This window comes from Sphaerodactylus townsendi, linkage group LG07 (assembly GCF_021028975.2).
Source record: "Sphaerodactylus townsendi isolate TG3544 linkage group LG07, MPM_Stown_v2.3, whole genome shotgun sequence".
Taxonomy (NCBI): Eukaryota; Metazoa; Chordata; class Lepidosauria; order Squamata; family Sphaerodactylidae; genus Sphaerodactylus; species Sphaerodactylus townsendi.
Genome location: NC_059431.1, coordinates 99021360 through 99047989, shown reverse-complemented (window position 1 = coordinate 99047989; position 26630 = coordinate 99021360). Strand labels below are relative to the sequence as shown.

At 42.7% G+C, this 26630-nt stretch overlaps 1 protein-coding gene and 1 long non-coding RNA gene across 2 annotated transcripts; one reads left to right on the top strand and one right to left on the bottom strand.

Annotated features, from left to right (window-relative positions):
- Positions 1-12495: 12495 nt before the first annotated feature.
- On the bottom strand, positions 12496-26628 carry LOC125437296. The gene is made up of 3 exons (XR_007245165.1): positions 26526-26628; positions 17494-17610; positions 12496-13231 (listed from the first exon to the last, which is right to left on the bottom strand). It is a non-coding gene; the product is annotated as an uncharacterized LOC125437296 (long non-coding RNA).
- On the top strand, positions 13395-23372 carry CST7 (cystatin F). The gene is made up of 4 exons (XM_048504782.1): positions 13395-13456; positions 18663-18835; positions 20470-20586; positions 23275-23372. The coding sequence occupies exons 1-4, from the start codon at positions 13411-13413 to the stop codon at positions 23350-23352; spliced, it is 414 nt and encodes a 137-aa protein (XP_048360739.1). The 5' UTR covers positions 13395-13410; the 3' UTR covers positions 23353-23372.
- Positions 26629-26630: the final 2 nt, after the last annotated feature.

The window sequence follows — 26630 nt, the reverse complement described above, 5'->3', positions numbered from 1 at the left end:
TGTTTAAACTAGGGAGCCCAGATTCTCCTTTTAAATTCACCTTAAAGGGAGAATCTGGGGTTCCCAGTTTAAACAACATTGGAAGTGATCCTATTTTGGGGTTGATTCTCCCCCACCCTGAAACAGCATCACTTGCAATGTTTAAACTGGGGACTTCAGATTCTCCCTTTAAATCCATGTCAAAGGCGGGGGGATTTAAAAGGAAAATCTGGGGAAATTTGGGAGGTGCCTGCTGGCAGGGGTGCAATTGTTAAGCTAGCAGCACCAAACTTTCAGGGTATCTTTAGGACACTCCCCTAATGATACCACCTAGGTTTGGTGAAGTTTGGTTCAGGGGATCCAAAGTTTTGGACCCTCAAAGGTGTAACCCCCCTATTTACTGTAGGCACGCCCCTGGTTGAATCAAAGGACTCCCCCATTTGTTGATCCATGTACCAGCCCCATACAAACTTTATGCAACTGCCTTGGCGTTGAACAGTTTAATGGCAGCTGGGATATACTAAGCCCTAGATTACTAAGTTAAACAACAAATAATATTTATGGCCATTCTAGCCAATCTTTTAACATGAATAGCGTGCACTGACCAAGTTAATCTCTGGTCAAACCAACCTCCAATCTAGACCGTAAGAGACAAAAAGTTTTTATCAGCCAGGACAGTTCTGATGTTAGAATCTTAAAATAATAGAATTATAGAGTTGAAAGAGACCACAAAAGCCATCAAGTCAAACTCCCTGCCATGCAGGAAGACACAATCAAAGCACTCCTGACAGATAGCCATCCAGCCTCTGCTTAAAAGCCTCCAAAGAAGTAGACTCCACCTCCTTCCAAGGCAGTGTGTTACGTGGTTAAACAGCCCTTACCATCAGGAAGTTCTTCCTAATGTTTAGATGGAATCTCTTTTCCTGTACTTTGAACCCATTACTCCTTGTCCTAGTCTCTGGAGCAGCAGAAAATAAGCTTGCTCCATGTTCAGCATGACATCCCTTCAAATAGTTAAACATGGCAATCATGTCACCCCTTAACCTTCTCTTCTTCAGACTAAACATATCTAGCTCCCTAATCCACACCTCTTGGGGCGTGGAATCCAGACCTTATCTATTTTGGTCACCCTCCTCTGGACCTGTTCCAACTTGTCAATATCCTTCTTGAATTGTGGTGCCGAGAACTGGACGCAGTATTCCAGGTAAGGTTTGACCAATGCAGAATAGAGTGGTGCTATTAATGTCCCTCCATGTGTTCTTGATAGGAGAATCGCATCATCAATAAAAAGTAAAATAGGAATTTTAATGTTAGCAACAAATGAAGAATGACAGTCCTGGGTATAGACAGCCAAAATCATATTGTTAATATATAAATTAAACACTGGAGGGGCCAGCACACATAGGCCCCTTCCGCACACGCAAAATAATGCGTTTTCAAACCACTTTCACAACTGTTTGCAAGTGGATTTTGCTATTCCGCACAGCTTCAAAGAGCACTGAAAGCAGTTTGAAAGTGCATTATTCTGCATGTGCGGAATGATATAGGGTAATTCCGTTGAAAAGTTATCGATCTAACCCATAGTGACAGATTACTTTTGGCTGAAGGCCAGTTGAATTAACGGAAACAGGTATAAATGATGATAAATAGGTCTCCAGAGTAACACGCCCTTATTTACTAGGGCGATAAGCCCTTTAAGTCAGATATGATTCACACAACAGTTGTTGAGTGACCAACTTATCCAGGTCTCACTTTTGTAGAGCGACATAGAGGTAGGAAGGTCTGCTTTCACTTGCTTTCATACAGTTTGAAGCTACATTTTGCCTCTCCTGAGCTAAAGGAACTAACTTACAACTCCTGGACATGTACACAGATTCCTTTACTAATACATTCGTAAGCGCTATCAAGTTGCAATCAACTCATGGCAACCCCAGCAAGGAACTTTCAAGGCAAGTGAAAAGCAGAGGTGGTTAGCTATCACATTCCTCTGCAGAGTCCTCCCCCAAATCCCCAAAGGACAAATGCTGAGCTGAATTCTGGTCTCGCCCTAGAGAACTCTCGGTCAGCAAACAAGGAAACAAGAGTTTTGCACAGCAGCAGCACCTGCAGAAAAGGCGTTGGGTAAAGCTGCCAGTTCAAGGCTCCAAGTACCAATTCAGTGGATGGACCCAGGCACGATAAAGGCAGCGAGAATCAACTGTGTGACTACCAAGCACTTTGGAGCAGAGGGAGAAAGAACAGGTGGAATGCAGCGTGACATGCACAGAGAGCTCATCTGGGTCACGGGAGCAGCAGCAATGGGTCAATGGACTTGGACAGATTTATGGAGAAGTCGATCTATGGCTACCAATCTTGATCCTCCTTGATCTCAGATTGCAAATGCCTTAGCAGACCAGGTGCTCAGGAGCAGCAGCAGCAGCAGGCCATTGCTTTCACATCCTGCACGTGAGCTCCCAAAGGCACTTGGTGGCCCACTGTGAGTAGCAGAATGCTGGACTAGATGGACTCTGGTCTGATCCAGCAGGCTAGTTCTTATGTTCTTATGTCAATGGGCCTTGACCCAAGTCTTCCAAACTCCTAAAAGGCAGGCAGCCATCATCAAGCATACAGAGGTATACTGGACTGGGAGGCCTTTGATGATAATGACCCTCCGTCAGACATCCATGCACATAGTATGCAAGCACATGTACTCCAGGGGTGCATTTGCTCAAATGGATGAGAGAGAAAATCCTGAGACACAAGTTTCTGGAACTTCTTCTCTTTATTATGCTTGGAGATTAGTTGCCAACCAAGGAGCAAACCAGAAGGAATGTCAAAGTTCACAAAGGGGAGGTACTACCCTTAAGGGAAGATTGGCTCTTGTTTACTGTGATTGCCACATGAAATTTGTAAAAATATTATTTTTTAAAAGAATCAACAAAAATGTGTGTTAGAAAAATTAAGGAAGGAACGGTTAGCCCTTTTGACAGCCAGCAAGGTAAGGTGGTTAAGAGCGGTGGACTCAAATCTGGAGAACTGGATTTGATTCTTCACTCCTCCACGAGTGGCAAACCTGGTGAACAGGGTTTGTTTCCCTGCTCCTACACATGAAGCCTGCTGGATGACCTTGGACTAGTTACAGTTCTCTCAGAACTCTCTCAGCCCCACCTAGCTCACAAGATGTCTGTTGTGGAAAGGGGAAGGGAAGATGATTATAAACTGCCTTGAGATCCCTTAAGGGTAAAGAAAAGTGGGTGCAAAAACCAACTCCTCTTCTCTTTTTCTTGTTATCTTTTCCGAGCTTCTTTTTTGTCTCATCCTGTCATTGACTCCTATCACAGCCAGCAGTATTGTTTGTTGAACAAAGGCCAGCCTGACCATTTGCTTTGGTTATCAAACTTGCAAAAAATTCACAAATTTTACTTTCTCAGCTATATACTTGCTGTCTCGTCCTTGGGGAACAGATAACTTTGAATAAATGGATGGATGCCCAGAAAATTCTCTGAAAAAGTTAATCTAATGTTGCACAGTTTTTATGCACATATTTTTATGGGAAAGTTATTCTGAGCTCAGAGAAGCTCTCGCCTCATACCACTGGCAGCAACAAACTAGAAGGTTTTGTATGGCCGCATGGATTTCACATAAGATAGCCTCACTTCAGAAACCCCTGAAATGGGGATTGCATGAGCTTTGGTGAGAATCTCCAGAATGGTATTTTATCTTTAAATCATGAAATAGGAGAAGGGATCAGATATATTTCTGTTTCTAATTTCATTTACATATTTAAATACACCGTATATCATTGCGATTCTATCATATTTACAATGATCAGATTAATTTTAAATAAAATGTAAAAATAAGCATGACTGATCTTTGGTTGGGATACAAATACAAATACAAAACCTTTAATGGCATATAAAGGTTTTGTATTTGTATTTGTATCCCAAAGATCTTTGGTTGGGATACAAATACAAATACAAAACCTTTAATGGCATATAAAGGTTTTGTATTTGTATTTGTATCCCAAAGATCTTTGGTTGGGATACAAGGTTTTCACCTGACACCTGGTATAAACTTCCCCAACTCCCACTCTGCCCACCCTCCAACCCCAAATCTCCAGAAATTTTGCAACCTAGCGTTGGTAACCCTTACCACACCCTAGTACAGCCAATTACTACTACTACTACTACTTCTCCTTCTTCTCCTCCTCCTCTTTTGCCTTCGCTGCCGCCAATTTGCAGCCAACTTTTAGCAACCTCCTTGATTTTCCGAGGCAGAGACATTCAGAGGTGGTTTGCCACTGCCTGCCTCTATGTTGCAACTCTGGAATTCCTTTGTGGTCTCCCACCTGACTACTATCCAGGGTTGACCATGCTCTTTTCTTGAGTGGCTACTAATGGTGATGGTTTTACTCTCTTCTCAGCAGTCAGCTTGCTTTCCTCCTGGCATTTGCCTCAGTGCTGATACCACAGAGGTGTGCTGGGGTCCGGCGGGTGTGGGGTGGCTTTTACAGAACAGGCTCTTCCATCCTGGGAGTAGAAGCCAAAAGTTTGAGGAGGCTCCTAGCTTACCCATCCTTAAGTTCCTCCACTGCAGGTTAGGGTCTCCTTTTATGGGCCTCTGGAAATTAACTGGGAGGAGAAACCTGGAGCATACACTTATAGCCCTGCCCCTGCATATTGCAGAGTGAATCAAGACAGAGTAGAACTGGCAGAGACATTTCAGCAGTGAATACAGACATCACTCATATAGGTGATTCTTGCAGAGAGAACAAGGTAGTTAAAAGCTGCACCATTGACCGTAAGTAAGGTGGAATAGAACATTTTGAACTACAAATAGAACTATATAAAAACCCCGCTCTGCCTTGGAAGCTTGTTGGGTCACCTTGGTTGTGAAAATAAAAATGGAAGGACAAAATCTGTGAAATAAACAAAAAGGAATGAGAATGCTGAAGTTGGAATATTGGAAGCAAACAGGCCAGGAGATTAATTTGCAAGTCAAATGGAAACTCCACAAACTGCAGCAAACAGATGTAATTCCAGGAGTAAACCACAGCCCAGATCAAATTAAAGTACCATCAAAGAGGATCCAGGAAGAAATTACCCCAGAGACAGTGGAAACCTGTCCCATTTACTGTAGAGACTTAGTCAATATGAAGTGTGTTGCTGCAAAAAAGCAACAAGAAATGTTGTAGACCTTTAAAATCTGACAGTTCTTTTGAAGGATGAAGGCACATTTTCACAAGATTCCCTTCTGGGTTTTGGGCATACCATGTTACTAAGATGACATGGTATTATTTTTTTGCCAGTCCCCCCTTTCTCACAAGTCAAGCCTGAGATAATACCCCTTATTCTTACCAGAGAATTCTGGGCAATAATTATGAGCAGGAGAGCATGTGTGTATCCCTCAGGCAGACAGCATTCTTTGCCCAAGTATCACAAAATGTTTCAAATCTCCGAGAAACCATTCACACAAGCAGCTACTTGTGTTTCCAGACACCTCTGGAATGAAAGTGAGCAGTTATTTTTGAGGGAGTGGGTGTGGCCTGCTCCAGATCTTCAGCAACCGAGTGCCCAAATTGCAACCCAAAACCCACTTATTTATTGCAAAGTGCCAACATGGCCATTTAACCTGAATACTGAGGTTTTAGTCCTGCGTGCACACGCCGCTCTGCCCTGCGCTGCTCCAGAACCTCCACCCCACCGCCTCTGCCCCACCTGCTAGAGCAGGGGCCAGCCTGCTCTAGCCTCCAGCAAGTCCCACGCACACCCCTCTGCACCTCTCTAGCATCTCTGCCTCCTCTGCCCCCCCTCAGGCATCAGCCACCCGGAGCACAGGAACCAGGCCTGCCAGCCCTCCCTGCTTACTGCAGGGCGTTGTGCCCAGCAGCCCAGGCCAGCCTAGATGTGTGTGTGTGTGTGGATTTTCCGCCCCCCCACCCACATGATGAACTCTGTGTGCGCGTGCCCACAGAGAAGGCTCTGAGTGCCACCTGAGTGCCATAGGTTCGCCATCACTGGTATAGGGAGACAAACAAAAACCATTCATGAGCAGCTTTGTCCATTAAGGAAACCGTGATGGAAAATGTAATATCTGGTCCAACTCCAAATGACTGAAAGATCTCAGATCATGGGAGCCAGCAACCATATCAACGTCTTAGGATTTTGTTGCATAGTTTAACTGGGGTATAATTCCATCAGTGGGGATTTTACTCCATGCAAAATCATTTGGAGCCAACAAAACTACCACAAACCACTATTTAGGGCTTCCCTTTTAATTCATACTCAAGCAAGAAGAAATACAGTGAGACTGCTGGGCCACTGCTCCCTCACACAGGGATAAGCTGCGTCTTGCTGGAAAACCAGACCCAGAGCAATTAACGTCTTTAGAGTTTAGTAGCCATAAATATTCTCCAGAGAAAGAGCAGACTTTTGCAAATATAATTGGCTATAAAAATAACTCTGTTCACCTGATCCTAGTAGGAACTCCAGCATCATCTTTTTAACCTTAATTCCTGAGAAAGAAAAGGTTATCACCTTTCTGACAAGGGTGCTATGCTTTTAAGAGTTGCATAACTGGCAACAATTCCATAAACAAGTGTTTGCCTTCACTGCATCCTCATGCAGATGAGAGCTCCATCAGTTGAACTTTTGCCTGTTATGCAACTGTTAAAGATCCTAGAGTCTTGAAGGGAAAATCCAGTCACCTATAGATAAACTGTTAACCATTGCTTTATAATGAGGTTTAATAAAAAAATGTAGTTAAATGTTATTGATCTGGGGGAGATCCCAGGAGTATACTTATGTCATATTTTTAAAATTAGGAACAGTTCAAATATCACTAAATATTGAGTGCATAGTGATTGCCAGGGGCGGGGGGAGGTGTTCTAACAGAAAGATATTACTGATTTCTTTAGCTTCAATGTAGACTGTTTAGGGTTGCCAACTTTTTAAAAATAGCTCCTACTCATGTTTCTTACGTTGTTTGATTCATGCATCTGACCAGGTGATGATGGTCATCTCCATGAAAAACTGAAAATGAAATACATGTTCAAGGCACAGGAAACATCAAGACATTTTTTCCACTCAGATGGCAGCACTAGGTTGCTTTCACATGTGGAGGATTCCCCGCCACGCCTCCATACAGGGCGAGTCTGCTTCTCCGAAGCCAGAATAGAGGGGCAACCGGGTGGGCCAGTTAGAACAGGCCTAGGATTTTGAGGGGAACTACTCCCTTAGATAGAGGCAAAAGTGACCTTTTTGGTAAATAGTATTGATATTGTGAAGAGAATCAAGGGAAGTCCTTTAGCACAAAATATTAATACTTTAAAGAAAATTCATATTCAAATTCATGATTAATACAGATAAAATATGGTTAAATACATGCAGATAACTGAAACCAACTTTCTTTTTCAGATGTTTTGGGGGACAATGAAAAAATATGAAAGTGCTGAAGCAAAGAGAAAGTGTACCCAATTGCAAGAAGAAGCTGACAAAAAGTCCAAATCAGATACTGATTTCCTAGCTACGCATCACTGTTAATGTGAATCAGAGAATGATCATGCTGATCTTGATAACCATATGTATTTACCACTGGTTACAAAAATGCTCTGAGGAGCCGCGTGGCATAGTGGTTAAGTGCTTGCACTGCCACTCACACGGTCAGGAGTTTGAGCCCCTTGTGGGTCGGATATCCTGGCAGCTGGCTCATGGTCAACTCAGCCATCCATCCATTCCTTGGTCGGTAAATGAGTACCTAGCTTATAGCTAAGGGGTAAAGAATAGCCAGGGAAAGCAATGGGAAACTACCCCACAAAAACGGCTTGCCTATAAAATCACTGCTTGCAGTGGTACCCCAGGGTCGGACACAACTGAAGGGGAAACTTTACATTTTTTTACAAAAATGCTTAAGGAACAGTTTGACACTAGGCCTGGGCCTATTACCAGCTTTGCATGGACTTGCACTCCTCACTTATGGTGGGCTTTTAAATTTCTTTTGCTGTCTGTTAAAAGGGATAGAAGATCTATTAACCTGACTTGGGTGGCCCAGTCTGACCCAATCTCGTCAGATTCAGTCTTGGTTTGATGGGAGACCACCAAGGAAGTCCAGGGTCACTATGTAGAGACAGGCAATGGTAAACCCCCTCCAAATGGTTCTTGCTTTGAAAACCCTACCAAGCCACCATAAGTCAGTTGTGACCTGATGGCACTTTCCACCACTGGAAAGTATATCACTACAGCAGTGGTTCTCAACCTTCCTAATGCCGCAACCCTTTAATACAGTTCCTCATGTTGTGGTGACCCCCAATCCTAACATTTATCCATTTTACAGATGGAGAACACTGATGCAAAGAGTCTTAGGCAACCCCTGTGAAAGAGCCATTTGACCCCCAAAGGGGTCCTGACCCACAGGTTAAGAACCACTGCATTACAGTGTTATAGCATGACATGGAGCTGGAGGTGGGTGGACAGGTGCAGAAATCCATGCCTTCCTTCCTGGCCTTACTTTCCCCCATTCCTGCTTTAGGTACGATCTTTCAAGATCATCGTCAGAGAGGGTTTAAGAAAACCTGCAGTGGAGCTAAGGAAAACCTGCAAAGTCAGCGAAAACACATGGAAACCAAAACTGCTGTGGTAGAGGTGGAGAAGAACATGGAGCAAGAACTTCAAACTGACATATCCTTTGCCTTTGAAGCCTCTTGGGGGCGGGGACCAGAGGAGCATCAGATCTGGGTGTAGCAGAATGAGATGGCTCCCCGGCATATCAAACAATGGGGAGCTGGCACATGCATAAGAATGTGGTTTTAAGTGTGGCTGTGGGGAAGAATTAGTTTAGGAAGTTGATGTGGGCATTAATCACCCAGGTGCAGCTTTAGTGAGACAGCAGGGCTTGCTGCCATCCTGGAATTAGCTACAGCTTTTTATTTATACACTTAAGTGCTTCTTTCCCTGCGGTGCTCCACACTCACCAGAAAAGAAATCTGGCTCACAGACCGCCCTGTTTTTTTGAAGGATAAGAGTGCCCTCTGTTGGATTATACTGCTCTGGTTTGCCATGTACAGTGTATCTGTGACTATCCCCTGACCAGATAGACCAGGGTAGCCCAATCTCATTAAACCTCAGAAACTAAGCAGTCCTAGCTAGTACTTGGATGGGAAACCCCCAAAGAATACCATTGTCACTATGAAGAATAAGACAATTACATACCACCTCTGCACTTCTCCCACCACTATGTAGATCCTTAAAAACATGGACAGGAACATCCTGCACCCTATTTATTTTCCATCACCCAGCCTAAACTTTGTTGGGTCTTTTCTAGAGCTCGCTTTGATGCTCTCCCCTTGGCTGTACTATCTGGTAGGTTTCAAAATATATTATTGGGAGTCGTGCTGCAACCTTTGCAGTACCAAGAACATAGAGACAATTACGCATATATTACTCCACTGTGAATTTTATATTGCTGAGATGAACCAATTACACCCCTGTTATATCGCTTTGCATACTTAACTCATACACCTTATACAGAGTATTTTTACCAGAATTTTGCTTGAGTCTGAGGAGCCTAATATTCCATAGGCTGTGGGAAAATTTTGTTCTTCTGTATGTAAAAAAATGTAGTCTTGCGTTAAATAAGTTTGTAAGTTCCTCACTTTGAAAAGGGGTAATACCTATGTGCATTTGTATTTTTTAATTGGTGCTGTTCTTGTGATCCTTTTGTTTTTATCACTGACTGTTTGTTATATTGTTTATATGTATTGTTTTTATATTATTTTATATTGTATTTATATATAATCATAATTAAAGTTACAGCTAAAAGTTTAAGACATACCTCCTCTGAATATCACTTGCCTTGAAAACCCTACTGGGTTGTCATGAACCAGCTATGATTTGATACTTTTCACTACCAAAACACCAAGCATCACTGAAAAAATACCAACAATGAATCTTGTTCCAGACATTTACCAACAGAGAGACAGATAGGCAGACAAACAAATGGACAGACACTATGAATGAAAGGAAGGGTTTGAATCTTCCCATGTTTGCGTGCTTTTTGCCAATCACCCACCATGCTGTAGCATGATGATTAGCCCTATAAAGGAAAAATACTGGATAGAACAGGTTCTTTGGGGTTTTACTGTACCTGGCATGTTTTCAGTTTGGATTTGTAATCCATTTGAAACGCCCATAGTGTTGCAGATTTTGTAATAATTTGGGCCTATTTAGGCATTAAAAGGCTCGGAACAAAAAGTGGATCTGAGTTAAGTGAGAACAGGCTTTCAATGGCAGCCATCTCATCTCTGTGACAAAATTCTTGGCTTCATTTGATGATGTACATAATTTATACCACCCAGGAATCTCCAATGAAGCTAATAAAAGGAGGACTTTGGAAATCTGTATTGTTACTAAAGTCCATCACTTTTATAAATCCCCCCTCTCTGTAGAAACCAAGAGGTCTTACTCTCCCCTGTCTTAGCTTCCCCAACACTTCTTTTGGCAAGCCATGGGTGCTGCCGCATGACTATTGTTCTACATATGGTTCTCACAGCTGCTGTAGACCCTGAGGTATTTGTACTGGCAGCAGAGAATCCACACAATTATTTCCCCCACACTTTCTTTGCTTCAGCCACCTATGGCTCCATTCTCCCCTGCTCCATGAAAGGGCTTTTAAAAATGTAACTGACATATTGCTATAGTGAGGGATGTCAATTATGAAAAATTCTAGACAATCCCTCTGGTGGCAAGTGGGGGAATAGCAAGCAAAATGGCACCAATGTGGACAGCTCTGAAAAAATCCACACCTTCTCATCCAAAGCAGGAAGAAAGGTGAAAAGTGAGCCAATGTTCCAGTCCACAGTGCTGCACAGATGCTGGGAGAAAGGCTGCTCCTAGTGGAAATAAACAGCCATGTGGAAGCAGCTTCAGTAAACATTTCTTCCTTGTAAATGTTACCGGTGGCCAAAAGAAAATCATATTTTATTTTGTCTTCTTATTATTTAGTTAGATATATTCTGTTAAGTTTTAAATATCTGTTTCTGTAAAAGGTATTTTCCTATAAGGTTTTCCTGCAGCCTGAAAAACTAGTTTCCTCCCTCATGTAATTGCTCTCTGCACTGCTCCCATTGTACTCTTGATTGGATCAAGCTACCAAACAATACACTCTCATACATACCCCCTAGATAAGGTTTCCCTCCAAAGGAAATCTCATAGGAGCAGGTCTTGCAAAACTTGCTTTGTTTAATGGTCCTTCTTTTGTTGTTAATCACCCTGTATTGTTTTTCTGCTGTAACACCCCAAAACACTATAAGAATCCTGGACTTTGCCCAGGAGTGGGGCAGCTGCAGCTGGAGGCTTGCTACTTTGGGTCCTCTGTTAAAAACTCTCCCCTCTGTTGGGCCAGGTTGCTGCTACCCGAAATTAGGAATAAATTCTTTTACTTTATTTTATAAAATTGTGTTCTGGTTTGATTAATTGTTGCCCAAGCAGCAGGTAACATAAATACATTTGGCTTTGGTCATATATCTTCAGTTACCTGAAGGTAGATGTCCAAACACTATCCAATGTCCATTTGCAACAATTTCAGATCATCTGCCTTTAGCAACACTAAAATAATGATGCAACACACATGAGTCTTCCATATGTGTTGAGTGAAACCGTTGGTCTGTCAAGGTCAATGTTGCCTATTGTTAAATGGAGCTTGAACCACCATAAGCTCCTTTCTCTATATTGAGGTTGAAAACAGGGCATTTTAAACATGATTTACTGTTGTGCTGATATGTCTGCTTTGTAGAGAAACCTGACTTGGATAGGTAAGGGTAGGCAATCTAGTCAGATCTTGGAAACTAAGCAGAGTCCATCTCAGTTAGAATTTGGAGGGGAGGCCACCACCCCCCCCCCCCCCCAGCAGTTGCTACACAGAGACAGTCAATGGCAAACTGCCTCTGAACATCTAATACCTTAAAATCCTACAGGGTAGCTATAAGTTGGCTTTGACTTGATGGCAAGGAAAAAAACCTCATCTTTCGTAGAAAGAAGGCTGGGTTAGGTCCAAATCAATTTACCATAAATATCTGGACATCTGAAATTTTCCTTTGTCTTCAGTTTTTTGTCTTCAAGGGAAACAAGAGTCCACAAGAGGTTGGATAGGACTCCTCCATCTTACTGCAAAGAACTCTGTATGTGCTGTGCAGAACGTTACAGCCTAGGTATCTGTGCTGGAGGTGGACCTTCCTAGCAGGACAGATGTTCTCAGCAGGTCCTAAGTGGTGGTGGCTGGTTACCAGGGTGCATTCCAGTGAGCCTTTGGCCTAAGAGAGTTTCCCAACAAGGACAGGCACCATAACCTCCCTCCACCCATAACAAACATTACCAAAGATCTTTGAAAACATTTTTAATGAAGCTTTTTTCCTGATTGGTCATTTTTAAAAAGAAGGCTTTTTGTCAACACTGTAGCAGCAGAGCAACCTCTTTGGCTGTCCTTCTGTAGGGGTTGCAAAACCATTCTGGTAAAACAGACTTTTCAGTAGTAGCAAAGGTGGTAAGGTATTTCATAACAGTAATATTAATCTGATCTTAATTATCAATTAAGTTGGGGTGGCCCCAGCACTCTGGAACACTCTCCCCCAGGAGGTCTGGCAGTTGCCGACTCTGCAAGAGTTTAGGTGCCTGGCCAAGACCATCTTCTACTACCGAGGCACATGGGTGATCCCCCCTGGGCGGTGCCTCCCCCCATACTCCTTTTCATTTGGTACCTGCTATAGCCGTACCAGCGCTCTATAGGTTCAGCCCCAGCCCTGGTTTTGAAATGTGTTGGGGGACATTATGGAGGATGGTTGAATATGTATTTTTAAGAGGATGGTGGATGGTGTTGGTTTTTAAAGTGACGGGCAGGAAATAAGTAAGAGATATAATTAATTAATTAATTATTGAACTGTAAATGATAATATTCTCTTGGTGTATTTTGAATTATTGAAAGTGTTGTGATGGGTTTTTCCTTATTAAGGCATAATATATTTAACTACCCATGCAACAAAATGACAATTTAACCCTAATTGTAATTTATTACATTTTTAAAAAAATTCTGCAATGGCAAAAGGCAAGATATAAATCCCTCAATAAATACATTTTAAAAATAAAGAACCAGACATACACTGTTTCCTGTTGCTGTACATATTCCATCATGCATCTTTTGTTTGCCTTTCTCTCCAGCATAATCAGCTACTTCACTGTTAATCGAGTCCTGTTCAAAAAGATTATTTCTACCAGAAGATAATGTTCTGCAAAGACAAATAAAGACATTAGGAGATAAAATGACAGCTCAAGAGTTCCTGAACAGGCAGTGAAAACCCAACTTCCTGTGCGGGGTGTCAGAAGCAAGCAGCTGAGTGGAGCAACTGCTACCCTTAAGCTGGTTTTTAGTAAAGCAGCCACTATGTCCTTTGGATGGAGCGTCACCATGTTTTGCTTTCTTGTTCTGTCTGATGTGGCCAGGACTTCCAGGGGTAAGATCAGAAAGTATTCCTTTGCTGAACTTGCATAAGTGTGATTAATAATACCAGGTATCTGTGGTGGTTTGTTTTTCCGAAAGCAAAAGACCATCTGGCAGTGGTGGGAGTGTGGTGAAAGAATGGAGAAAGAATGGAGTAGAACTAGACCTTTCAGACCGATGAAGGCACAGGGTGAGTTAGGCCTCTTTGTACATCCGGCACTGCTTATAACTGGAGCTTAATAACCCAGCATGGGGTAGTTTCCAACCAACTTACCACCTTGCCCCAAGCTTGTTTCCCGAGTAAGGAACCAAGCAAAGGAAACAAAGTAAAAAATTGTATTGTTGAAGGCTTTCATGGCTGGAATCACTGGGGTGTTGTGGGGTTTCTAGGCTGTGGCCGTGTTCCAGTTGCATTTTCTCCTGACGTTTCACTTGCATCTGTGGCGGGCATCTTCAGAGGATCTGTGGCTGGCATCTTCAAAGGATCTGAATGGTGTTTGTTGTGAGGGGGGAAGGGCAAGGAGATTGTAAGCCCCTTTGAGTCTCCTACAGGAGAGAATGGGGGGATATAAATCCAAAACTCTTCTTCTTCTTCTTCTGAAGATGCCAGCCACAGATGCAGGTGAAACATCAGGAGAAAATGCTACCAGAACAAGGCCATACAGCCCGGAAACTCCACAACACCCCAAAGTGAAAACTCTTTTCAGGTTTTATGTTTATTCAGATGAAAATGCATGTTGCCATTTAGAGCTTGGAATTTTCAAATGCACAAAACAGAAGAAGGTTTTCTAGCTGCTGATTTCACAACAGTCATTATGGGTAAGACAGGCAAGGATTCTGAAGGGTGCTGAAGTGGCTCAGACACATGATCACAGAATTTAGAGGTACATTTGTTACTGAAGCTGTACTTCTTCAACCATGAGAGGTGCTGCGATCAGCAGCAGACCATCTGCTGTGCACCCAGAAAAAATGAAGTTCCAGGGTCAACCCTGCCACCACCAGCTAATAGGTTTTGGTAGTAGGGGACATGAAAGACCTCTCTTCCTGGGACTCTGGAGAGCGACTACAAGTCCAAACAGACTTTAACAGAGTTATGATCTGATTCACTGTAAGACACGGGTCAATGAGGTAATACTCAGAATATCTGTCTGCCTTCTTCTGTCATGTCTTCCAGGTGGAAGATCCTCAAACACTGGTTTGGATCCTTCCATCTTTACAGAATGGAAGGCATTTGTAGAGTCTGCCTTGCCTTCCTCTTACCTCAGTATCCCCTTATAACAGTTCCAGATTTACCTATAGACTTGGCAGGCCAAAGCCTAGGGCCTCAAAATCTAGGGGGCCTCTGGCCAAGATGTATAATATTTTTGACACTGTCATAGGCCTTTCTAATTTATGCTGTCATAACACACTGTAGTCTCAAAACAAGACTTTAGTAATTTTCCCCACACTTCATTTCAGAAGACTACTGTCTTAAACTGATAACTCAACTTTAGCATTGGTTTCTGTATTGATTTTGTCTTTCCAGGGGGACTGGGAAGAGCCTCACAAGTGGAATAGCCTAGGGCTTCGCTCTATGTAAATCCGGCACTGCTTATAACTGTCAAAAATCCTCTTCTAAGGAGTGTAGATCTGCTGATGTGGAATTGCCCCACACTTACACAGACAGACAAGTATCAGGACTGCTCAGTTCTTCATAGTAACTTCCTGATGGTTTCCCTCTTGTCTGTGCTACAGAAGTAGTTCATGAAAGGGTGAACAAACTTAATCTTGTGTTTCCCCTGACATCTTAGATACTAATATATGAGATGTACCTATCTTTATACTTTCCCACACACTTAAATACTCATTTCCCTCTCTTTTCACTATTTATTCATGTAGATAAATTGGAATATTACCCCAATAATCTCTCCTCTAGGATGTTGTGGGTTTTCTCTCTGAATGAATGGTGATAAAATGTGGCCAAGGTGCTTGGGCACAAACAAACTTGGCCCTTAGGAGAAAATAGTACTGGAACATGGCCTTACAACCCAGAAAACCCGCAATATCTTACTAGTTATTCCGGCTGTGAAAGTCTTCGACACTCTCTCCTTTGTTTCTAGATGAAAAAGCAAATGCATTGTTTTGGCTGGAGTGTTAGACTAGGATCTGGAAGACTCAGGTTCAAATACCCACTCAGCCATGGAAGTGTGAACTTGAGCCTGTCATATGCTCTCAGCCAAAGCCACCCTACAGGGTTGTTGTGAGGATAAAATGGAGGGGCAAAGAAGATACTTAGTGTCCACACTGTGTATAAGTGAAATAAATAAAATAAGTCATTGATTGGAGCCACAGATTGAATGATTTCAGCCAGCACGCTGCAACTTTCCCCCCTCTACTTGTCTTGCTGCAGCTTGAAATGCTGCCTCAAAGTGCTGCCAATTCTGCTCCTGGTTGACAAAGATTCTCCCAACATGAGGCGGTATGTGGGGTGGCAGGGGAGAGGCAAGAAAATTGTGCTTTGCAGGTGGAAATCCTTCCATTGGTGGAAATGCTCCAGTGCAGGGGTGTCAAACTCACGGGCCTCCAGATGTTCATGAACTACAATTCCCATCAGTCCCTCCCAACATGAGCATTGGCTATATTGGCAAGGGCTGATGGGAATTGTAGTTCATGAACATCTGGAGGGCCACAAGTTTGACACCAGTGATCAGTGGATCTGATTCTGTACCTCTGGCTAGCTCTGGGCTGTAGATGAGTTTCCACAAAAGGCACTGCAGCAACTAGAAATTGAGCTTGAAAATCAAGAGTGTGAATTACATAGGCAGTATTTAGTGGTGTCCTTTCCTGAATCACCTTCGCACATGCAGGGTAGAGACCCCTGGATTTCTCTATGCTTGATTACTGTGTACTGGTCACCATCAATTGATGAATGTGAATATGTAGACCCACCCTAAGTATTCAAGAGACAGAACAATTGCATGTGTTCAGGCACGCGTCTAGGTTGGCAAATGCTTTTTGTTGTACAAGTGCATAATCAGGATTAGCGTGCTACATGGTGCTTGCCCAATTTATCCACTTGTCTTTGAAATCTGATCTCTTGTTGAAATGCATCATTAGTTTTCTGGGGGGGGGGGAGTCATCTGCTGAAGACAAAGACATTTCAACACACTTTAACATGTGCCAAGCCAACTGTCAATTGCTGAATGACACTAAACCACAGAGGAGGACTTTAACTATGAAAGAAAGGAAGTAGCCAGCGTTTCTTCTTCACATTACACCAGCCTTGAATGAGACCAAGTCTTCATTCCAACATTAAACAAAAGATTATTTGGGAGGGGAGATAAATTCAGCAGCACAAATGAGCATCTCCGACACTCACACTTATGCATCAGAACTATATTAAATGAACAGCGTCCTAAGGGCCAAGTTTGTTTGTGCCCAAGCACATTGGCCACATTTTATCACTAAAATTTAATCCAATTCATTCAGAGAGAAAATTATTGTCTGAAAGCTGGAGAGGGAGAGATTCCATACTTGATTCTTGCATCTCTTTGGATGCACAGGCAACACAAATATGAAGCCCTTAGAACACCAAGCATGGGAGATCACCAAGAAAAACTCTGCAGAGAAAGGTAATGGCAAACCACCTCTGCTTCTTACTTGCCTAGAAAGTCCCTTGCTGGGATTGCAGTAAGTCAGCACTTGATGACATATAGCTACAGCATGTCAGCTCCACCTCTGGAAATGCCCTGGCTTGCCCCCCTCCCACACTGGTGTCTGAGTGGACACCAGCATGACTCAACAGTACCCTGGACCTCCACCTTTCACCACCATGGAGCTGAGAGATGGCTGGCCAGAGGTGGTTCTGCACCCTTTGCGGGTGGTGGGGGTGCCCCTTGAGAGTCAGCATAAACACTTGTAAAAATACAGGAAATATATCATGTCCTTTCCTTGCATTGTTTACATTTAAGAGAAAAAATAATAAAAATGCCCTGAAAACTGCTAATGTGCTCATTTTAGCGCACGTAAAGGACCCCATGTGATATGCCATAGACATAGTTTTCTACTTACATATTTCACTCTGTTCAATAGAATTCAACAGGAAACCTCAATTTTACTGTCACTCTCCATATCATCATGTGCATTGTTAGTTCCAGATCAGATTGGTGATTACAAAATTCCCTCTACCTTAGGAGAAAAGACATAAAAATAAGAATGTAACCTTTGCTTTTGATATGACCTGCACAACCAATCAAGTCAAATTAATAACTTGATTTTTATTTGGCTTACTAGAAGTGTTGGGGTTGTATTCTTCCCATCCCCTCTGATAATATATAAAGCACACATGCACTCTTTCACACAATTCCTAGACATAATCACTTGAAAAACATCTAATTGCAACTTTGAAACTACCAACCTTGCCTGATAAGTGTATTGGTAATGGCATCCATTCATTGTTATTACTTTTATGAAACTGTTGATCTAGAAATATACATTTTTCTGCAGAAAATTAAAGTGCTGGAAGACATTCCAGGAAAATGTCTGCCCCACATTGGATGCAATGGGGACTAGCTGTGGAAGGGGACATGTGTAGAGTTGGAGCATTCAGTTGGAAGACTGGAGGTTCTTTTTGGCTATGGCTCATTCCGCACATGCAGAATAATGCACTTTCAAATTGCTTTCAGTGCTCTTTGAAGCTGTGCGGAATGGCAAAATCCACTTGCAAACAGTTGTGAAAGTGGTTTGAAAATGCATTATTTTGCTTGTGCGGAAGGGGCCTAACGTAGCTCATAAGAAAGTATTTTGGGGTAGCTTTTGGATGCAGAGGTGTAGCTCCAAGGGGACGGGGGGTGCACGACGCACTGGGCTCGCGCTCCTGGGGGCGTGGCGGGGGCGTTTTGGGGGCGTGGAGGACGCACCGGTGCACCAGGGGCTTTCCCCCCTTGCTACGCCTCTGCTTGGATGTGGCACGCAGCTAAGGTGGGTGGGCGGGCGAGACCTGGGAGCGACTTTACCCGATGAGCGGGCATTGTCGTTCTTCGGAGCCACCACCTTCTCTTTGTCATTGGGACAACAAGTGGCGATCTCTGCAGGACTGCGAGCACGTGGGCTGGCTTCTGCACCGGTTGCGGGGCGGGATTTAACAGGCCGGTGCCAAATAGGAACCCAGTAATGCAACATGCGCTCTTCTCGTTACAGTGCATTTTGTCCCACGAACTGTCCACTAATGGATTATACAGGTAGCTTTAGGCAACTGCATAATTCAACAATTAAGCCTGGATTTCCTGTCCCCATCAAGACCAGTGACCCAGGAGTACAGAAAGCAGCTAGGTATGGTGTTTACACATACAACAACAGCTCCAATGACATCTTTCTGTTCAAAGAATCTTGCATAAACAAAGCTACAGTGCAGGTAAGAACAGTCTGGTTGTTATACTATCCAATCAGATTTGGGTTCACCTACTGTTGATGGATAAGCAAAGCCATGCAGGAAGCCAGATTTCCACTACAGTAATTTCAAATTAATCTGAAAGCCAAACCTGATATGCCCTCCACATTTCTCAGGATGTTATCTCTACTAATTTATAAATATTTATATTTTTGACAATGCTGGATAAGGGTGGCATTATTTAAAGCCAAGGGGCTATTCACCTTTGCCATGGGCAATCTAGAGCAATTGACAGTTGTCATTATATAGGTAATTAAAGTTCTTCTGAGAAAGTGAAAACGTTCCCCTCCCCATCTAGAAAAGCTCACCATGTCATCATTTAGGAATCTGGTTTAAACCACATTTTTTATGATAATATCTGACCAGAGACAGATAATGGTTTGTCAGAGAGCTAAAGGTAGCAGATGTTTCTTTCTGCTTGTAGAAAGGAGAGCAGTTATTTATACATAATTCAGAGTCATCCTGCTGAGAGACTTCCCTTACACAGAATCGTATATATTTATCACATTAACTAAAGTCTTTGTATTTTCATTCAGATTCAGCATTAACAGAGACTTGTGTGTGTGTCTGTTGGGCAAAACATTTTTATGCACTGGCAAGTTCACAATATGCACTATCACCCTCCTTTTCCACTTGAGGGGCCTACTGGCCCCACCCAGCTGGCAGATCGGTGGATATGGATGGGGTTTCCAAAACAAACATAACACCAGGGAGAGTTGTCAAACACTTCTTTTCTAATTCCATGCTAGTTTGCACACTGTGTATCCTAACTCTGCCCAGTGCCCATATTACAAAGCTATCCTTTACTGACAGTAGCCTAGTCATGGGATGTGCTGTCTGTTCCTTTTTTAAAGCCCCAATGCAGCAGAAAGTTTTTCTCCCCCCCCCCCTCCCCGCACCTCCCCATTTAAGCAGGCACCAGGGAAACAGCAATTTGGGTTGAAGCCTGGGGGACAGTGAAGTTTCACTTTTGATCCCTCTGTAATTTTCCTGACCTTGAGAGAAACAGTTAAAATGCTGGACTAGAGACCCACACTAAAGTTATGACCCTTACTGAGAGAGCCTGCAGAACTTTTTCTAAGCTCTCCCACATCATTATCAGACAGATGATTTGAGTTTCCACTGCCAGTAGTGTGTACACTAATCACTTTTATTCCACTGTCGTCATTATTATCCAGAACTTTGTCAAAACCCTGTGAACAGAGACAAAAAAGACTGTATGGATTGTGGATATGATACAGATATTACAGTGCTAGACTAAAATCTGGCAGATCCAGGTTCAAATCCCTGCTGTGCTATGGAAACTCATTAGGTTGCCTTGAACCAGACACTCACTCAGCCTAACCCTACCTCATAGAGTTGTTGTGAGGATAAAATAGAGGGGAGGAGAATGATATAAGATGGTTTGGCTCCCCATTGGGGAGAAAGGTCGGTTCTAAATTAATTAATAAACAAATGTGTTCAGCCCACAGGCACAAATACTTATATCATACCATCTTTCAGCTCTGAATAAAATACCTCATGCTTAGCCTCTGAAGCTCCCTCATCTCTACTTTATTCTTACTGCTGTTTACTGACATGGAAACTGCTTTCTCTAGATTGTGAGAGGGCTGAAATACAACCTTGATGTTGATATATGCCGGACAGAATGCACCAAAAGGAAACACCCCAGCTTGGATCGATGCCATTTTCAGAAGCACAAGAAACTGAGACAAGTAAATAGATTTTCCTTCACTTTTCTTTTGGAAACTATATCCCAAATGCAATTAGGCAATGTCTACTGTCTTCACAACAGTACATTCATGGAGCAGTCATGGCTTCATTGGTGTCAATGAGTAATATTTGAAAACAGCTCAGTCATATCTTGAAGGAAGATCCATCCAAATAAAAATTGCACAGGGTGCAACTTTTGAGTTCTCCAGGACTCTGCACCAAGCTGGATATTTTTAGAAAAGAAAATACTTTAGTGGGCACAGGTTGTGGCTGGTGATCGGTTTGCACCATGGATATGGTGCAAACAAGAAGGGGAAAATGGAAGTCATCTAATTAAAAACATAATTAAACATAAAAACATAATTAATCATTGACAAAGTATCTAAAAGGGTAACAGTGACATATATAAATTTTACAGTATTTTCATAACTTGACTTTAATTTTTTTGAATGGGCATGTATGTCATGAAAAGGCACCATTGCCTAGAACATTCTCTGAACTTTGTATCTTCAGGAATCACTCCCCACGTCAACTCAACAGCTTCAGAACTCATGCATATTGCAAAGGATGCTGGGACACATTCACATTTTGGCCACCCAAACATGGCCAAATCCATTGGGTCTTACAGCACAATCCTATACAGAATTATCACTGTCTAAGGTCACTGATTTCACTGTTAATGTACTCTTAATATAACGTTGACCACAGCCTCCACAGCTCTGCCTTGTGGTAGTGGGCATGATGCCATTCAGGGAAATGTCTCAACCTTTACTAGTCTTGCCATTGAGACATCCCTGATAAAATTCGAAAGAGTGGTAGCATTCACCAAAACACTATTTTTAAAAAATCATTGGGCTAAAGGACATCCCATGTCATTTAAGTTTTAAGCTTTTTCAGCCCTGGCTTGGTGGAACTTTCTACTATCCCACATTAGGAACCTGCAGTTTCATAGGGCCCTGAAAACAGAGATGATCCACCAGGACCATGGTTGAGGCAACCATGATTTAACATCTAACCTGGTTTCCCCTCTCTCCTTCCCTTTTTTCCTTTCTCTCCTCCCCCTCCCCTTGTCCTTTCCTTCGGGGTCTCCTTCCTTGCTTCCCTTTTTTGCTTTCCTTCCCTTTTACCCTTTTATATTCCTTGCCCTTCTTCTCTCTTCCCCACTCTTTCCCTTCCCCTATTTTTTCCTACTGCTGAGCAGTAGACCAGTTTTAAGCTGTAGCAGGAGGGAGTTTGGGGTGAGTAGTTTATTAAAAGAGGGTCCCCATAGGGACACCTTCTTGCTTTGCCTAGAGTGCTAGGAAATTTTTAAGGACTCTCCTATGAAGCCAATTTTTAGTCAAACTGTAATATGATAAGGTTGTGTTTTGATTATAGTAGGAAGGATTTGATTGGATTTTATGGATTGGATTTCACTGTTATTATGTATTCACTGACCTGAGCCTGGCTTAGCCAGGGCAGGGAGGATAAAAATCTAAAATAAAGTAAAAAATGTAAAAAGTAACCCTGGGAAGAGTCTTGTTCAGAATGAGGTCTTCCATATATGGAATCAGTTGTTAAAATACTAGCTACTGCTGAGGAGCTGGAAGGGGGGAAAAACTCAACATGCATATCTTGTCCCAGCATGGCAGAAAATACCACTGGGTTATTTTACAAGGTTATCAAAGTGTACAGTGGAACCTTGGTTTTCATTGCCTTCGGTTTTCATTGCCTTCGGTTTTCATCGATTTTTTCAGTGAAAAATTTGTCTTGGTTTTCATCGATTTGCCTCAGTTTTCATTAATTTGCAGTAAGGTGCAGGGGTTTGTGGAGAAAAATCACCCAGACAAAGCTGTTGCAGGCCGGGTCTGCAACTTGTTTAATGACAATGTCTTGCCCCATTTCAGACAAATCTTAAAAAGGCATCAGAAACAGACCTCTTTGGACAGCTTTCTGGTGCGACATTGGTCCACTGGCTCTGAAGCTGGTCCTAGTGTTATTGTTTGTTACTGTTTTCAGCATTAAACACTATGTTTATTCACCAAAAATGTGTTTTTGGTATGCTTTTGGAGTGCCTAGAACGGATTAATGGGATTTACATTGATTCCTATGGAAAAGTTTGCCTCGGTTTTCATCGATTCTTTTCGGACGGATTACCAACGAGAACCGAGGTTCCACTGTATCTTCTTAGAGCTATTCTACACATTTCACAGCATACAATGGTAGACACATTAATTCAAAATGCAGGCCGGAGGCTTCGGCTTTTGGTTTTCAATTATTTCCTGACATTAAAAAACACTCCCTGAATGTAAACTGTTATATCAGGGATGCTTATGAAATGAAAATAAATGAAATCAATGAGTTGCATTTCCTGACATTTCATCCATATAAGCAGATTTTCTATATTTTATCATTTATGCTGGTACTGCATAGAAAAAGTACTGCAACAAGGTTGACCCTTCCTAAACAAGAATACTGCAGCAAGACTAGTCCTTTGCCATATTGGACACAAACCTGATATGGGAGTAGCCCACAGTGTTGTGGGAATTGTGACCACATCTCTTTTAAAGGCTGCGAAAGAGGAAGGTGAAACAATTTTGAAATACATAGTCAGGATCTTGAAACCATTTTGACAAAGGCATCAGATAGTTTCCTGGATTTCAGTATGTGGAAGTCTTACATGTTGATTTCTCCCTTTTTTCCCCCCACAGACATTCAGATGTTATTTTGAAGTCTGGCTTATTCCTTGGTTGCAGAGAGTTGAGGTACTAGTCTCTCACTGTCAATGACTTCTCCTCAGTTACAGCTAAAGGTTCTACCAGTGTGTTCTTTGCCCTGTGTCAAAACTGTCAATAAAGAAATTTGACCCAAAATATTAGCATTTCTTTGGTTTTCTTTGGTTATGGTTGACTAGTTCTGGATCTGGCAACTATCCATTAACCTCCCCATTCTTTACCAGCACCATGGTCCTGATCCACAGAGCCACTCAGGACTCTGGACCATGATTCCCTTCAGATTTCCTCCACATTACCCAAACCCAAGCCACTCAATGTATGAAAACAACCTTTCTGATATGCTTTTATCACACAGGTTAGTATGTGCACTAAAAATTTCTCCCATTCTGTTCCTCATATTCATATCCCAGACCTCCTCCAAATGCTTTGGGGTGAATACATGGCCATTCACCCTTGCTGTTCTTAGAGCAATCTCGGTTCCAGGTTCAATCTTCAGATAAAAGGACCAAGTAGCATGTGATAAGACCTGACACCTTGGACAGCCTCTGCCAGTCAAAGCAGACAATGCTAACCTTGATAATACCCCGGGTCTAATTCTCCATATGGCAACTTCATATTGGGAAAGGGTTATGGCTCAGTGGCAGAGAATTGAAACAGCATATGCAGCTCTCAAGAACTAGTTAGTTTAGCTCAGTAGGGACAGGGATCATATATGGAGCATAGAGGAAGAGGAAGAGGCTGATTGCTAGAGAGTACAATAAAATTTTCTGAGTTCAGTCTTCATTACCTTGTATAAGGTAACTAAGAAAACTTTGTATGTGAAAATTAATTATTAAAGGAGAGGGTTAAGTTTAACTGGTATTATTGTAATTTTTATATTGTTATTGGAGGCCTTATGTCTTTCAAATAGCAGCTTGACTAGCCCCACTTAGCCTGTTTTTGTTTCTGTTTGGAAGCTAAGCAGGAACTGTTCTGGATAGTACTTGAATGGAAGTCCATTGAGAAAGACTGGGGTTATTATGCAGAACAAAGCAATAGCAAAAACTACCTCCATTCATCTTTTGCCTTGAATAATCTGTAGTTCTGCTATGAGTCAGTTATGATTTGATGGCACATCATTCATTCACCAGAGTCCATCTAGTCCAGCACTCTGCTACTCGCAGTGGCCCACCAGGTGCCTTTGGGAGCTCAAGTGCAGGATATGAAAGCAATGGCCTGCTGCTGCTGCTGCTGCTCCTGAGCACCTGGTCTGCTAAGGCATTTGCAATCTGAGATCAAGGAGGATCAAGATTGGTAGCCATGGATCGACTTCTCCTCCATAAATCTGTCCAAGCCCCTTTTAAAGCTATCCAGGTTAGTGGCCATCACCACCTCCTGTGGCAGCATATTCCAAACACCAATCACACGTTGCGTGAAGAAGTGTTTCCTTTTATTAGTCCTAATTCTTCCCCCCAGCATTTTCAATGAATGCCCCCTGGTTCTAGTATTGTGAGAAAGAGAGAAAAATTTCTCTCTGTCAACATTTTCTACCCCATGCATAATTTTATAGACTTCAATCATATCCCCCCCTCAGACGTCTCCTCTCCAAACTAAAGAGTCCCAAACGCTGCAGCCTCTCCTCATAAGGAAGGTGCTGCAATCCCTCAATCATCCTCGTTGCCCTTCTCTGCACTTTTTCTATCTCTTCGATATCCTTTTTGAGATGTGGCGGCCGGAACTGAATACAGTACTCCAAGTGCGGTCGCACCACGGCTTTATATAAGGGCATGACAATCCTTGCAGTTTTATTATCAACTCCTTTCCTAATTATCCCCAGCATAGAGTTTGCCTTTTTCACAGCTGCCATGCATTGAGTTGGAATTATCAACTAAAACGCCCAAATCCCTTTCCTGGTCTGTGACTGATAGTACTGACCCTTGTAGCATGTATGTGAAGTTTGGATCTTTTGCCCCTATGTGCATCACTTTGCATTTTGCTACATTGAACTGCATTGAACCCAGCTTGCTTGGTTAAGTGAAGGCAAACACTAGTGGTGCAGTACTGCAATAAAGTCTGCTATACACTGTTTCACATAACAAATGTTAATAGATGTTCCTCCACCGCAGAACAAATGTTCCTCCACCGCAGAACGAAGCATGCCAGATATTCTTGGTTGTAAAATACTCCGCCTGGGTTTTCATGCCTACCTAACCCTGCTCCCCCCATTTGTTTTAAAGTAAAAATACATTTTGGCATAAATGCTCTTGTATCAAAGTACCGTCTTCAGTAACACATAAAATAATGACTTTGACAAAGGCAGTGAATAAAAATGAATAACTCTCATTTTCATTTGGGACTATACTGTAATGCGGTTACACATCATTTTCTCAACTGCTTCACTTCAACTAACAGAACGAACATCCTTAGGTGAAACAGAGTGTAGTCTTTAAGGTGCCAATGGACTGCTACAAACTGATCCCTGGAATTAGGGCCATGCAGTTCTATTGCTAGTCTCTCAAGGGTGTTGCTGGACTCTTTTTTGGATTGGCTGTACATTTATGCCACGCAGAAGGAAGTATTATTACCACACAAAGGGTAGGTTTGGAACTCACTGGCATGAGATGTAATGAGGTTTTAGAAAGGGGACAGATTTATGGAGGGAAGGTGTATCGGTGGCTATGAGCTGTGATAACCAAATGGATCCACCAGGTTCAGAGACAGTTATGTTTTATGACTACCACATATCTCTCCCCCTCCCCATAGATATGCTGTCTCCATTGTGAAATTCCTGTTAGCTGAGGAGCACATCACCCAGTGATGCATGGCAAATTTTATTCTCGCTGTAATGGTGTCCTCAAGTACAGGATTCTCCATACAGAAGTGGATTGCAGCCATTCACTTATGTAGGAAGGAGGTCTAGAATGCTGTGGGTTTGCAACTGGAGTGGGAGCTAAATATCGGTATTAGTCTCCCTTGGGTGCCACCATGCTTAAGGTACTGTACTTAAGGTGGCGATGAGCTGTGATAGCCAAATGGGACCTAAGTGTGGGCCTAAAGGAAACACTCCGGCCCCTTCTTTCCATGCAGAATAATACACTTTCAGTCCACTTTCACAATGGTTTGCAAGTGGATTTTGCTGTCCTGCACAGTCAAATCCAGCTGCAAAGCGGACTGAAAGTGTACTATTGAAAGGGGCCTTAGCAGCAGGTGAGGAATGTACAGAAGGCTCCCTCGGGGAAAGCTTTCACCTGTGGCCGACTTCGGGCCTACATCTGACGTCTCCGACTGTGGGCCGCGTAACCAGCCAGGGCCTGCCTACACAGGCGGGGCCCGAAAAGAGGCTCCCGCCGCCT